At 35.7% G+C, this 15267-nt stretch overlaps 1 protein-coding gene across 1 annotated transcript in view; it reads right to left on the bottom strand.

The window, feature by feature from the left end:
* Positions 1-15267, bottom strand: part of LOC129801187 (eukaryotic translation elongation factor 2) — a 21292-nt gene extending 6025 nt beyond the window's left edge. The window contains exons 1-5 of the mRNA XM_055845974.1: positions 15129-15267; positions 14818-14931; positions 14642-14742; positions 7929-9153; positions 937-1853 (exon numbers count right to left, since the gene is read on the bottom strand). Of these exons, the coding sequence (XP_055701949.1) occupies positions 937-1853; positions 7929-9153; positions 14642-14742; positions 14818-14931; positions 15129-15131 (2360 nt within the window). The 5' untranslated portion in view covers positions 15132-15267. The remainder of the gene's footprint in view (positions 1-936; positions 1854-7928; positions 9154-14641; positions 14743-14817; positions 14932-15128) is intronic.

Here is a 15267-nt window from a genome sequence, read left to right as displayed (position 1 = left end):
CCAAAAATTTTTGTCCCGATTTCCAAAATGTTATCCATCTTTTCAAAATGTGTTATTTTTTAATTTGATGGAATACTCCAATTAATTGATTGAAATATCTATTAAAAACTGTTAAGATTCTGTTAGAATATTTCACAAGCAATCTCATGATGCAAAGAAAATTTAAAAAAATATATATATATTTAGGGTAAAGTGATATAATTTGGAATTAGTGTTACAAGTTAGACAATTCACCGGTACAAGTTGGACATGGCTTTTTTCTTGATAAATACAGTACAAAATTTATTTTTAAGCACAAGAAACCAAATTAGAAAACTAAAGCATTAAAAATATACAAAAATAAAAATGAAGTACTAAATTTATCAAGACAAAAAGCCCTGTCCAAATTGTACCATTGTCCAACTTGTACCACTGTGCAAGTTGTACCACTTTACCCTATTCGGCTTAAAAATGCATTTGAAATTGAACCTTTTCTTAAGTGTCTCCCTTTTTACAATCCACCCTATTCAGAAAGATATCGTTAATTTCCCAAGGACTGACAATCCTTTTAGACTTGGTCCTGGGTAATTTTTAAATCATTATGGGGAAAGTGCCCATGCTTTACACGGTTCTAAAGCTTTATAATGACTAAATTTTTCCTATGTTTTTCAATGAATGTGACTCATTGCACCCATATTTTAAAAACTAGGTGAAACTGTCTTGTTTATAAAATATATCGCGAAGTAACATTTATTCAGAAACATAGGAAAAAATTAGTTATTATGGAGCTTGGGACCGTCGAAAGCATGGGCACTTTTCCCTATACCAAATTATTTTGCATTTAACTAAATAATAAACTAAACAAATAAATAAATAAAATGATAAGTTAAAAAAATTATTCTGAATTCTAAATTCAAAAATTGAAGAAAAAAATAGAAGGAAAGGAATGGGACTCACCTCAAATCAGCCGTGAAACCGAATGATTCGTTGACAGGCAAGTAGGCCTTGACGACGAACATGGGTGTTCCAGCCACTTGACATTCCTCAAAGACGTGTCCACGTCTCCTGTTGAGGACTCCATAGATGCCACCAACAGCCACTTCTGGACACTGAATCTCACACAGATAGACTGGTTCCATGAGACGCGGCTGAGCCGTAATGACCGAAGCATAGAGGACACGCCTAGTGGTCGGGATGATCTGTCCACCACCACGATGGATGGCATCAGCATGGAGAGTCACGTCGTAGATGTTGAAGCGTACAGCACGCATATTCTCCTCAGCCAGGACACCTTCCTTGGTGGCCCACTGGAAACCAGCCACAACGCTGTCCTTGATTTCATTCAAGTACTGCACTCCCTTTGTGCAATCCAGAATGATATTGGGTCCTGTGCCGTCGGGTCCAAAGCACCAGATCTTCCTGGCTTCGGACACATCGTAGTCATACTTTTCAGCCAAATATCTGGCACGCACCTTGAAGTCATCCCTGCTATTGACATCACCCTTGTCAATGTCCTCAGCCAAACCATCGGGCATGGGGCAAGCCTTCATGAACAAACGATTGTGCTTATTGGGTGATTTGGACAGACACATCTGATCAGATTCCTCAGATACTGTCTCACGATAGGACACAACAGGATCGGACTTCTTGATCGGCACACAAGCATGATCTTCCTCGAGATCCTTCAAGCAAATCTCCAAGTGCAATTCACCAGCTCCAGCAATAATATGCTCACCAGATTCCTCAATGATGCACTGCACCATGGGATCTGACTTGGCCAGACGCTTGAGTCCTTCCACCAATTTTGGCAAATCAGCCGGATTCTTGGGCTCCACGGCAACACGCACCACAGGAGACACACTGAATTTCATCACCTTTTTTTTGTTGTCAATCAAAAAGAAAACAAAAAAAAGTATTCGGTCAGAAAAGGAGATATTTGATTCTCAATTTGATTATAATTATTTGCTATCAGACGTGAAATTGATTTCAAACACGGTAGATTCAGGACAGGTCTGTGTTTTATCATCATTTAAGGAAAAAATAATCATTTTTCTAGGTATATGAGTCAAATTCGAATTTAAACTTCAATCCAAAAAATTAAAAATTGTTTTCGCTATAGTAAGATGGGGTAAATGGATCGTTTTCCGAAGAGTGCTACTTGAAACACTTGTTTTTGGACTGATAAAATTCTTTTTTACTTCTTCTAAATCCATTTATTCACTGTTTAATTCAGAAACATAATATAAAATAAAATATCAAAAATATTTAAGAAAATTTATACGGTAAATGTCCTAATTCAAAACCATTTCCAGACGCTTTAACTTTGACAGAAGATTCAACACATTAAGTTCAATTCTTTTTTGAAGAGAATTACATAAATTTGCTCCTTGACTCTTCTGGAATGTTACTGTTTAGTGAAAATTCTCTAGATATAATTTGAAAACTTCTTAAATACAAGAAAAATACGCGAGCGTAAAATGCTTCAATTGGAAACATATCAATCCAAATGGAGACAAGGGAAAGTTTCTAATTGGAGACAAACAGTGTAAGTGAAACCGTGACAAAAGGCTTTCAAAACCTTGTTGAGTTGCTCTTGAGTGCAGGATTTGTGCTTATTCCTGGTCTTTTCTCCTTTCTCATCTAAAACAATAAGAAAATCTCTCCAAAAAAAAAATCATATTTCCGGGGATTCCTATTGAAGCATTTGCAGACACTTCAAAAAACCCTTTTTGTTCACGAAAGGTAATTATTTAATTTGAAAACTTCACGTACCGTTAACAATAAAGATTAGCACTTAATTTAAATAGCCAGAAATATGACATAAATGTTAAACAAAACGAATAAACAACAGTCACTTTATTGTGTTTTTCATTGGAAAACATGGTCGATCGATGAAAAATTCGATGGTGAAAAGTTACACTTTTAATTTTTCTGAGAAATTAACAAATTAAAATTTGTGAATATGAATGGATTTTCGCTTTATTCGGAGCAAAATTAGCTAAATAAAAAATTTACTGAGGTAAAGAAAATATACAAATATAATAATTTAGTACTGTATTTATCATGAAAACAATTACGTTTCCATTTGGAGTAGCGAAAAATTTCCATTTGGAGCAGGTTTTGAATTAGTTTAATTTACCCTAAAATAATGATAATACTGAAATAAGTCAGCAAGCACTAACTGGGTCGCCTTTTCGCTAATTCACTTTTAATTAAACCTTTGGATTTAAAATACTTTTTTTACAAGGAAAAAACAATAAATTAATGTTTTCAATCAACCAGCTGTCATTAGCGAAAATATCATTGCTAGAAAATTTTTAGTGAAAAACCCAGCTGGCAGAAGATTGAAAGGAGTCGATTACACTCACTTATTTAATGGATAAAAATATTATTTTTGCTATTTCTCAAACTTGAATAGTTATATTATGTTATTGTAGTGACTATATTACGAAAATAAAAATAAAAATATTTTAAGTGGATTAGTCATAAACGATCCAGATAGCGAAGCGCCCGGATTAGCACATTTGACTATACCAACTTTTTTTTAACATTTATTTTTAAATTTTGCAAATTGTAACATAACATTCCGGAAATGTTTATTTTACCTTGCAGTATTGATCCGAAATCGGTGTAAATATTATGCTTTTTAGATGTATTAGGGGTTAATGTTACCCTTTTCATATTAATTTTACCCTTAAAAAGGTGTAAAATTAACATTTAAAAAATGTTGATATAGTTTTACACCTAAAAGTGTTAGTTATGAGGAAAAAAATGTTAATCGCACCCCCTTTTTCTTAGTGTTCTATTTAGGTATAATATTCAGAAGAGTTGTTTTAACTTTTTTTCCTAAAATTTGCATGACAAAAGAGCGTAAATAACTCTTTTTAAGACTGAATATAGCTTGTTTTAAGAGTTAAAATAACTCGTTCCCAATGGATAGATTTTGCAATTTTATGTTTTTTCTATTTTATAATTTTCTTTATTAATATTTTCTTGATCTCAAGTTCCCTATATTCCGAGCGAAAAATCACCACTGAGAAAAAAAGAGGGTGCGATTAATTTTTTTCCCCATAACTTTAACATTTTTTAGGTGTAAAAATATACAGTAGAGTCTCGCTATAAGCCATCGCTCTATAGTCCACAATTTATCGACCGTTGATTTCAAAACACTGATTTTAAGTTAGGTTATGTTTTTTAGTACGCGACATGCATAATTATTTTAATATTTTTGGCAAACTTTACTGAGTAGTTGTGATAATTGTGATCCATAATGAAGAGAGCGAGGACAAGTACCACAACCGCAAAGAAAGTGGAAGCCGTCGAGCAATTTCAATACTAGAAGTCGTTGATAATTTTAAAAAATGACATGGATTATAGTGTGACCCAAGTGTCAAATCTGGAACCAAATATGGACTATAGCGAGACTCTACTGTATCAACATTTTTAATGCTAATTTTACACTTTTTCAAGTGTAAAATTAACATAAAAAGGGTAACCTTAACCCCTAATACACCTAAAAAGCATAATATTTACACCGATATCGGATCAATAATGCAGGGTGAAATTAACATTTCCGGAATATTATTTTAACTTTTTCTGATTTCTCTCAGTGACGTATGACGCACGCACATGTCTTCATGAAACACTGTTAGGCATATTTCTAGTTGATGTTCCATATGAACTTTGTCACACGAAAATCTTGTTGACTGAAGTATATTCTTAAAACGAAAACACTTAAGCATATACTTCAGTCGAGATGAAATTTTACATCGAAAAAGAGTAATAATTACATCGATAATCGTAGAGTTAATTCAAGTCTGCCATAGAGTTGTTTTAACTTTTTAGTTTTTTTCTTCATGCTTCCAAAGCAAATGTAACAATGACATTACCATCGTTTAGTTCGTTCGGAATGATGAAACTAATAAGAGATTTTTTTTGACATAGTGGTACAATTGATTTGGTTTGTGTGGCATTCAGTAAAAAAATCTTAAATCTTGGACATCATTTTCCGTACGAAGCTGCACAATCTCCCCCTACATTTGTGATCTCGGATTATTTTATAAAGAAAAATAAAACTACTTTGATAGTATTTCATTCACAGAGATCTTTGAAAAAATACCTTGTCCAAACAATTAAATTTTCAAAAAAATTAAATAAAAATTTTAGGAAATATTCCTTAGGGGAACTTGTAATGTAAAACAGTTTGTAATTTCGTACACTTTGAGGGTAATTTTGCACACAACAAACAAATTGATTAAAATTATGAAATTTTCTTTGATTATATGCCCAACGCACAATAACTTTTGTAAACCTGTTTTCGACATTTATATGAGAGTGAGTGAGACCTAGATCTAGTCATCTCGCTCACTCTCACAGGACATTTTAAAAACATATGATGACTACTAAGGTGTAAGGAATGCCTGAAAGAACAAAATAGCATAATCTTTACGAACGAGATGAAATGCAAAACGCCTTAGGAGTCCCGAAACCGGAAGACGATTTGGTAAGTTAGGTTCTTGAAATGAACGAAAAGGGACAGATAATCCTAACCGGCTTATGTAGGTGAGATTCTTAACGTGAACTAACTCGGAGTGCATGCAAATTCGATTTGGAGCTGAAGTTGGGAGACGCCATTCAGTTATCTTGAATCAAATTCGTGAAATTATACAAATTTTGTATTTAAACCAAAATATCAAGGATTTGGATGAACCGACAGAAAAGTGATATATGGGTGAAATGTAGACCAGAATGTTCTCTATAATTTTGCCGTAGAACTTGAACTCATCGATTACTCAGAAGCCAAGATAAGCGAGGTTTTTTGTTTCTTAACTCGTTTTTTCATCCAGAGTGCCCCAAGTAGTCATTTGTTGAACTTCAACTAAATCAAAGAATTGTTGTATTTTGCGGGACTTTCCATTTAAACCCCTATTTTAAGTGTCTTGGTGGAGTAGAGGCAGACAAATTGGCATCTGAGTGATTTCAAAGCGTTATTATTGGAAAAATCAATTTTTTCACACTTAAACGGCAAAATCGGAGTGATAGCGTAGTCTGAGCGGAAAATGATGTATGGACGAAATGTAGAGACAAATGTCCTCTACAATTATGTCGAAGTAATCATCAAAATCGGTTCAGCGACAGTCGAGATAATTGAGGTTATGTGATATTGAAATTGGTTTTTCGACTGTGGCGCCCCTGGTGTTGGTCCCACGAAGTTCAAATATTCTAGAAAGTTGTAGCATTTGGTGAGATCTTTCGTTTAAGCCCTCATTCATCAAAATCGGTCACATAGAACCGGAGATATGATTTTTTGAATTTCGTGAACTTTGACCCCTCATATCTCCGGTTCTATTGAAACCACAGCGCACATACGCACCATTTTGGAAACGTCCTAGACTGGACTACAACATACTAAAATTTCATTAACTTGCACAATGCCGTTTTTGAGAAAAGTGACTTTGAATTTCGATGAATTTTGACGCTATTACAGCGCCACCTGTGGTGACTTTTTGAACTTCCATCTGAAAGTGCTCATCGAGACGAAACCAAAAAGGTAAAATTTATATCGCTATGTTAATTAGAACCGGAGATAGAGGCCGGTCAATGTTCGAACTTTGACCCATTATAGCTCGGGTCAGGGGTTTTAGATCGACTTAAGGTTTTTTTTGTTTGATAGGTATAATCAACGGCTACAACATACTAAAATTTCAGCCCGATGCACAATGGAATTTTTGAGTTATTTAACTTATAAGATTTAAAAATTTTCTTTTTAATAATAGCGCCCCTAGCGGTAGTTTTATGAACTTGCGATGTTAGAAGGGGAAGTGGCATTTCACGAAAGCTTTCCAAAAAGCCCTCACTTTTTAAATTCTGACGATTAGAACCGGAGTTATGGCCATTTTAAGAAAATTTTTTTGGACCCTTATAGCTCGGGTCAGGGGGGTCGGGGGACCTTAAGTTTGGCATTGATGGAAAGCTCTAAGGCCCAGCTATAACATACTAAAATTTGAGCCCGCTCGATGCAATAGGGGCAGAGCTATTGAGAAAACAAAAAAAGGGGGGTCTTCAAAATGGCGGAAGGAGGGGTGGGGGGTGGGGGGTCAATGCACCAAGTTGCAATTTTCACCCGATATATAACCTTTGCCGAAAACCGCAAGTCGATATCTTTTTTAGTTTAGGAGCTATTAAGCTCCAAAGAGCGGCCGGCCGGCCGGCCAGCCGGCCGGCCGGGAACGTAAAATAGCCATATATATATTCGTGATCAGGAAGTGCTGAAACACATTTTGGCCAAGTTTGAGGTCGATCGGACGACATGAAATTTTGTTAGGATTATAGTAGGTGAGATTGTTAAGAATCTCACCTAATAGGACTTCTATTACGAAATATGAGCTGTCCAAAATTACAAGTGTCCAAAATTAGAATCTTTTAATGTTATAATCTTCTAAAAATAATAATTTAAATAGACTATATTATTCATTAAATATTAGAAGAAAATTTTTACAATTTTAATTAATTTATTTGTAGTGTCGAACTTTACCCTCAAAGTGTCCCAAATTACAAGCTATCCCAAATTACAAGCAGTTACTCTACTGCTGGATTTTTTTAAATGTAAAGTCGTTCACTTTTTTCTTGTTGAAGAAAAGCCTACCACTAATTGAGAAGTAGAAAAATTGAGGAATTTTGTATCTTAATTTTAATTTATCTACACTAATAGGTAAGTCTCCACAGGACTAAGGTAAAATTAGGAAATTTGGAATCTTTTCTAATTCGAAATTTTGAGATTTCCTCACAATCCGAATTACAACACTTTACCATACTTCCCTGAAACTTCAAGAATTTAGTTATAAATCGACGAAAGTCAAATTCTTGCATATTATTTGACCCAAATACCTTAGAAAAATAACGTTATAGTTAAATAAATAGATTTAGAATTAATAAAAAAAACAACCTACCTTCATGTTGTGAGCATCCTTGAAGGTGGAAATGGTTCCAGTCTTAACCAAAAACTGATCAACTCCAACCAGACCACAGATATTACCACATGGAACATCTTCAATAGCCTCCACATAGCGTCCCATCATGAGAATGGTACGTTGGATGGCTTTCTCGTAGAGATCCTCCTTCTTGCCAGGAATGTAATTGGGTCCCATAATTCGTGCCTTCTGTCCTGTGGCCACTTTGCCCGAAAATACACGACCAAAGGCATAGAAACGTCCCTTATCGGATGTTGGCACCATCTTGGACACATACATCATCAATGGTCCTTCGGGATCGCAATTCTTCACAGCAATGGCAGCCTCATCATCATGAGGACCTTCGTACAGCATCTCCATACGGTACTTCTGTGCCACAACTGGCGATGGCAGATGAATGGCAATCATCTGAAGTAGAGCCTCACCAGCTGGCAACCATGAACGCATGATAACCTTGAGCAAACTCTTGCCATCCTTATCCTTATCATCATGCTTCAGGGTAACACCAATTTTGGGCAAAAGAGCCTCAATTTCCTCCTTCTTGTAGTTCATGATGGCATCGAAGACCTTGTAGATGGGATCCAAGATGTACATACAGAATGAACGTTTGTTGTCATCCTCCTTCTGTTTGCTCCATTTCTTTGTCTTGGGATTGAAGAAATTCTCACCCCAGAGACGATTCATGAGTTTCACCACATCAATCTTAAACTTATCAGCATACATCTCGGCAAATTGCTTAAGGGTGAATGCCCATCCATGCAAACCCGATCCAAAGCCCACGGAACCCTTGCTTGGATCAACACGAACCTCCCCCATGGGACCACTGTCATCACTATACGTCGCAATGATCACATTCACATTCTCCACGATACGCTGGAAAGTCTGGTACAACTCCTCAGCGCCCAACTGCAGCTCCAACAGAGCACGGTCCATCTTGTTCATGAACAAAACAGGCTTAATACGTTCGGCAATTGCCTGACGCAACACCGTCTCCGTCTGGACGCACACACCAGACACACAGTCCACCACCACGAGAGCTCCGTCAGTGACACGCAGAGCGGCTGTCACTTCGGACGAAAAGTCTACGTGCCCAGGTGAATCAATCAAATTGATGAGGAAACCCTTCAAATCCTTCTCACGCTGATCGGCATTCGTGATGAATACCAAATCCTTATCCTCCAACTCGAAGTACATCGAGATAGCCCTAAACAGTTAACACCGAAAGATTCTAATTAGAATTTCCGTCTGTGAATACTTCTTATTGTTGCTAGTGCCTTTAGTGAATTGTTCAAAAGCATATCCTTAGCCTCTTAAGGACTTAATTTACTTCAACATAGACATAAATTTCTCTAGTGTGTAGAGGCCCTAAGGGGTATTTTATCTATGCATTTTCTTATTAGAAAAGCACTTCTTTTACCGTGATAAGACACTAGAGAATTTCACATTAAAATTTTAATGTGATTCACATTAATTGTTGCTGATATGTGTCCTAATGTGCAATTTTCGTCAAGAGCTTTTAGTAATCAATTCATTTAGTGATAAAAAAGTGGACTCGAGTCACAAAAATTGTTTAAGTAGATTAAAATAGCATAAATACGATTGATAATTAATGAGCAAGTTAATGAGAATTGAGCAAATTTATGAGCAAAATTTGCTCATTAAACTTTCATCAGGTACTGCTTTATTGCAGTCATTCGGGTATTTTCTGCGCCACAATTTTCTCACCAGTTTATTCGTGATTAAATTGTGATTAAAAGTAGTGCCAATTTATCGTAAACGAGATTGAGAAAGGACAAAAGACATTGAAAAAGATCGGTGAAGAGGGTAAATAAGAAAAAAGCTAAACAAAAATTTGTTCGATTTATATTTTATATTCCTTCATAAACTTCTAGGATTTTGTGGTCAAATGAGATGGTGGCCGAATTAATTGAGGCTGTGCATTAGGGCGTTTCAACTAGGAAAAAAATTTTTTGGCACTATTCTCACGGTGCTGTATTTGATGAGACAAGAAAGTTTTCTTCTACGACCATATGATCCAAGATGAATAAAAACAAATAACAAAGTAATAAGGTGGGCCAGATCGGACTGGTGATGACGTAGATACTTTTTGGAGGTTATGTCAAAAGTCATCGGTTCTTGCCTCGCGCCAAAATCTAATGCGAAAACATTTCAGTAAAATGTTGGGAATGTATCAAAATTTCTAATTTATTTGTTAACATTAATAATTGTTCTTATCAATTAAACGGATATTCAATGTTTTTTCTCCTTTTCTTATACTATTTTTCCACAAAATTCTACTTGACAAAAATTATTTGCACGAAACCCGGTGGACCATACATCATATGAGCATATCACAAATGTGTCAGAACATTCAATACTCATATATGTTTTTTTGGAGAAACTCAAAAATAAATTAAATAAAGAAAAATGTAAAGTACAATCTTATGGCGCTGGCACACCTTTTCAATTGAGTGAAATTCAATCGTTAGAAATTTTACCTCTTACTCTTTCAAACTTTAATCAGATATAGTTGTCTCTTTCTGCCAAATGAAAATTAAAATTGAAAATGACATTGAAATTTAATATCCATTTGACAGAAAGAGATAGCTATATCTGATTTTAGTTTGAAAGAGTAAGAGAGGTAAAATTTCAATCGTTTGAAATTCACTCAATTGAAAAGGTGTGCCAGCACCATTAAAAATTAAATAAAATTTAACCTTCTTCGAAATATTTAAGTTTTGATAAAACGAAGGACACTACTACAAAGAGTCTCTCCCAATTTTACAGTATGCTAAAACTCACGAGATGTAGCTCTCCGTAAATTAAAATGTTACACAGTTTTTGGGTACGTAAGCGTACTAAATTTAATAACAATTTAAAATATATTTCACAAAAATTATCAGAAAATTATTATATAAATTGAGAAATAACGAGAATAATATTTTCAAAATTATTCAATTCTTATTTTTCTATTACAAATATTTCATAAATCTGAGTTGTCAACACTGTACTAGTCGGGTAAAAGTATCTACGTCACTGGCAGTTCGATTTGGCCCACCTTATACTTGAAACTCCTTGCATATGATCAGACGCTGTTTAGAGGTGGCTGAACGACTCTCTCTGTAGTGTAAAATCCCGGAAAATCAGAAATTTGTTCTACAGAGAGGGTCGTTCAGCCACCTCTAAACAGCGTCTGATCATATGATCATAGAAGAAAAACTTTCTTGTCTCATCAAATACAGCACCGTGAGAATAGAGCCAAAAAAAAATTTTCCTAGTTGAAACGCCCTACTGTGCATCAGGAAACCGTCAGTTGGGACTGCAACTGCCGAGAATACAAAAATAGAGGCAGCCGATCTGATGGTTTTCAGGTTGTTTGCGACAAAATGAGTCACCAATCGCCGGAACTCACACCTCGGTCGGGATTTGGATGATATTGGCTCTAGGGTTTCCAATACGGTATCCCGGGATCCCGAAATACCGGGATTTCAGCCCTTTTTTGGATCGGGATTAATCCCGGGATCGATGCATTGATAAAACGGTATTTCGAGATCCCGAAATTCCTAAATATTACGATCCCGAAATCCCGCCCGGGATTTTCTGGGTCCCGTCCCGAGATTTTCGGGATCTCGGGATTTTCTGGGTCCCGAGATTTTCGGGATCCCGGGATTTTCGAGGTCCCGGGATTTTCGGGATCTCGGGTTTTTCGGGATCCCGGGATTTTCGGGGTCCCGGAATATACAGGGTCCCGGGATTTACAGGATCCCGGGATTTAGGGGACTAGCATTTCATTGACTTTTACTGAAACTACAAGAATCCTTTTGAGGATCATTGTACCTTCCTTGATACATAACATATCCTTATATACTTTGACATGGTAGACCGGATCGATGAAGACTATCAATAAGTGCTAGAATTAACCCTCTAACAGTGTTTTCTTTAATATGCGAAAAAAGTTCTAAAACAATGTTTTCTAGGATAATTATGATCCAATAAAGTCGAAAAAACCATCCATTTTTCATTATCTCTTTTAGTTTAGGCGCAAGGTGAGAAAATATAAATTTTTTTTGAAATTCTTTTTGCTTCTAAAATTCACATTATTGTTTTTTCCAATTTTTTTAAATAAAATATACAAGGTAGAATGACATATCTTTCAGTAAAAATTAAATTTATTTTAGTCAGATAACTTTAAATCGGTATTTTTATGGAATTTGGAAATGAGTTTTTTTGCACAAATATTTTTTGTTGCTTTTTCTCTGACCTGTCACTCAAAACTGGGAATAGCAACGAAACGAGGAGTCAAAATGAGTTCAAACTTTCAAGATATGTTTATAAGACTATTACCGAGGACACTATAGCACTTTTAAATAAATAAAACCTTTATTGTCGCTGTAAATGTGATTGTTGTGAAAACCGCCTGGAGGCGGTCTAACCCGTTAGAGGGTTAATTCTAATATGTAAGAATGGTCTTCGCAACGGGGTAAGATCAGTAAAGACCATCCTTAATTGTTAGAATTAAATAAAAGCTTACGAATAGGAAGAGGGCAAAGTCACCCACATTTACGGTTGCTGAGATTCTTTACAGGCGACCTCAAAATGCGTGCAACTCATTGTGCGTGAAAATTCGATTTCGAGTTGAATTTGGGGCAGTCTTGTCGAGCAAATTTTATCCGTTCCTTCCGCCAAGAACAGTTTGTTCGGCAAGATTCTTCCCTAAAAATTCAATTCACAATCGAATTTTCAAGTATTTCAATTTGCAAGTAGAGGAGACTGGGGCAAAACTTGTCAAAACGCATATTTAAATTCTTTCACATTATAAAACTTAAACGTTTTATAATGAGCATATTCTTATAGGAAATGTACTGCTCAACAACATTGCAGAAGACTATTTTCCTCTATCTCGAAAGAAATGTGATTTTCGAATCATTTTCTAAAAGTCTATTTTGTGGAGATTCTCAAAATTGCTGGGGCAAATTTTGTCAGTCTTCGGATAATTTGTGACGTTTAACTCTCGCAAACGTTAAAAATATCAAATAGACATATTTTTAAAGGAAATTTATTCCTCTACAACTTTGCCGAAGATAATTTTTCTCTATCTTAACAAGAAATGTGCTTAAATTGAGCTAATCAGTATTGATATTTTCTGTAAGCCAAATATTCCAAAAATAGGACTCAAAATTTCATTATTTTTTATTTTACATATTCCTTCTTCGAATCTTTTGAAACTTTGTAAGTATAAGAAGGTTCATGAAGGCAATCTATAATAAAAATTTCAATCCTCAGTCTCTTTTATTTTAGAAAATAGTGAATATTGAATTTTCGTTTTGACAAATTTTGCCGGAGTCTCCCCTACACTGAGGTCCCCCGTAAAGAATGCCAGCTACCATAAGCTTATCTGGGCTTATCATATCACACGTTTTTGAAATTTTGGGGTAAATTTTCGAGGTACAAGTTCGGGTTTTCCGCAAATCTGGGATGTTTATCATTCTTCTTTTAGTTTAGATAAACATAATTTTATCGCAACATTCAGCTGGTAGTGTAAAATCTTAGGTAAATTCTTCTTTTATGATTTCATATCAAAAATTTAAAGTGTTTTCAAATATGGCAGGTCATTGCGATTAGGTCTGAGATGAAAACGATAAGAAAAAGTTCGACATTTCCATTTTAACTAAGACTAAATTTTTTCACTTAAAATTTGAACCAGATTTTCAAAGTCCAATTAAGTATTCAAGCTTTAAAGATTTTTCTGTCAGAATTTAGGAGATTTTCTAATAAGATTGATCCCTTATAATTTAGCTTTTTTATTGGACATGTTCCTCAATTCTGAGATAAATCTTTAAAATTCCAACCTTTTATGTCTATTTAAAAACTAACCAAATTCTTTCAGATTCTTAATTTAAGAATAAATTGTCACAATTTGCGGGAAAAATATCTTTTTATTACCTCTAATAAGCATTTGCAGCAATTACCCTTATTTTACCTTCTTTGTGGATATTTTTTTCTTTTTTTTCCTAAAGAAGTGCACTATTTCTGTAATTTTTTTTAAACAATATTTTTAATATTTGTTCTCTTTGAAATATTCACGCCTGCTACGAAATTTTAAGAAAATTATTTATTATTGATTTCGCGGTAAGGCGGTAATAATTTCTCAAGAATTATTGCGAATCCACCAATTTTCTGTGACAATTCTGAGAAACGGTGAGAGTCAAAGAAATTTTTGGGGGATGATGCTCAACTACGTAAAAATCAATATGACCTGACCTAAATTCTCAGGGTATTTTTTCGATGCATTCCAAAGTATTCTTAATATTCTTCTGAGAAATTCTCATCCTTCCCCATCATTTGACTTCAAATCTCTGAAGCTTTCCCAGACAATTCCAACGCCAAGAGGAATTTTCCGTGCTCCATGGAGGCACTTTCTTCAGCAGAAATACCGAGATTTTTGCATTCACGTGGCACAAAAGTGCACTGAAAAAATATCATTTGTCTCTTTCTCGCCGCAATTTCACAATAATATCAAATCTGTGCGCGTGTGTGTGTGCGTGCATGAAAAGATGAATCGCACGAGAAGCAAGAATTCTCTCAATGAAACCTACTATAGCTCTGACGCTGTGTGTGTTTTGTCTGACGTTGGCACTTTTTCTTCTTTCATCCCACATCCCAGGGCATCTAGCCCTCTCCCTTGCACTTACGTGGACTTAATGGTGATGCAGCGCTCCTGTTCGTCCTTCCGGGTGTCCGTGAAGCGAGTCTCACCAGCCTTAGCACCAGCAATAATCCCGGCTTTGCTCACCTGCAAGAAATCAAGCATGACCATGAATCCACGAATGCCGGGCCAGTCTCTTTCCGGAACAAGACAAAAACTTACCAGAGAATCCGTCAGCGTCGATTTTCCATGATCTACGTGGGCAATGACGGACATGTTGCGGATATTCCGCTTCTTGTCCATCATATTTCGGATTTCGTCTACGGTAAAGTTCACCTGGAAGGGCAGAAAGGTGAGAAAAGTCCCCCCAAAGAGCACCACACTGACACACAACACCAAAGACATCCATTGCGACACTTTCAATCAATTTTCACCCCTTTGCCCATCATCTACCATCAATATCGCACTGAATATCACTGCAGTGGATATCCCTGATTATTGAATTGGTGTTTATTGGCATAAAACTAGCTTACCATCTTGGATGTTTGGAGATTTTCACGTCTTTAGCACGAAACACTATCTCACACAATGGCGTAGACTTTGGGAAAGAGCGAATGACAGCTGCCACTTGACGTCGACAGGAAGTGGTGGCGCTAGTGTGCGGCGAAATAC

This window comes from Phlebotomus papatasi, chromosome 2 (genome assembly GCF_024763615.1).
Source record: "Phlebotomus papatasi isolate M1 chromosome 2, Ppap_2.1, whole genome shotgun sequence".
NCBI lineage: Eukaryota > Metazoa > Arthropoda > Insecta > Diptera > Psychodidae > Phlebotomus > Phlebotomus papatasi.
The sequence above is the reverse complement of the archived record's forward strand: the minus strand, read 5'-3'. Positions and strand labels throughout refer to the sequence as shown.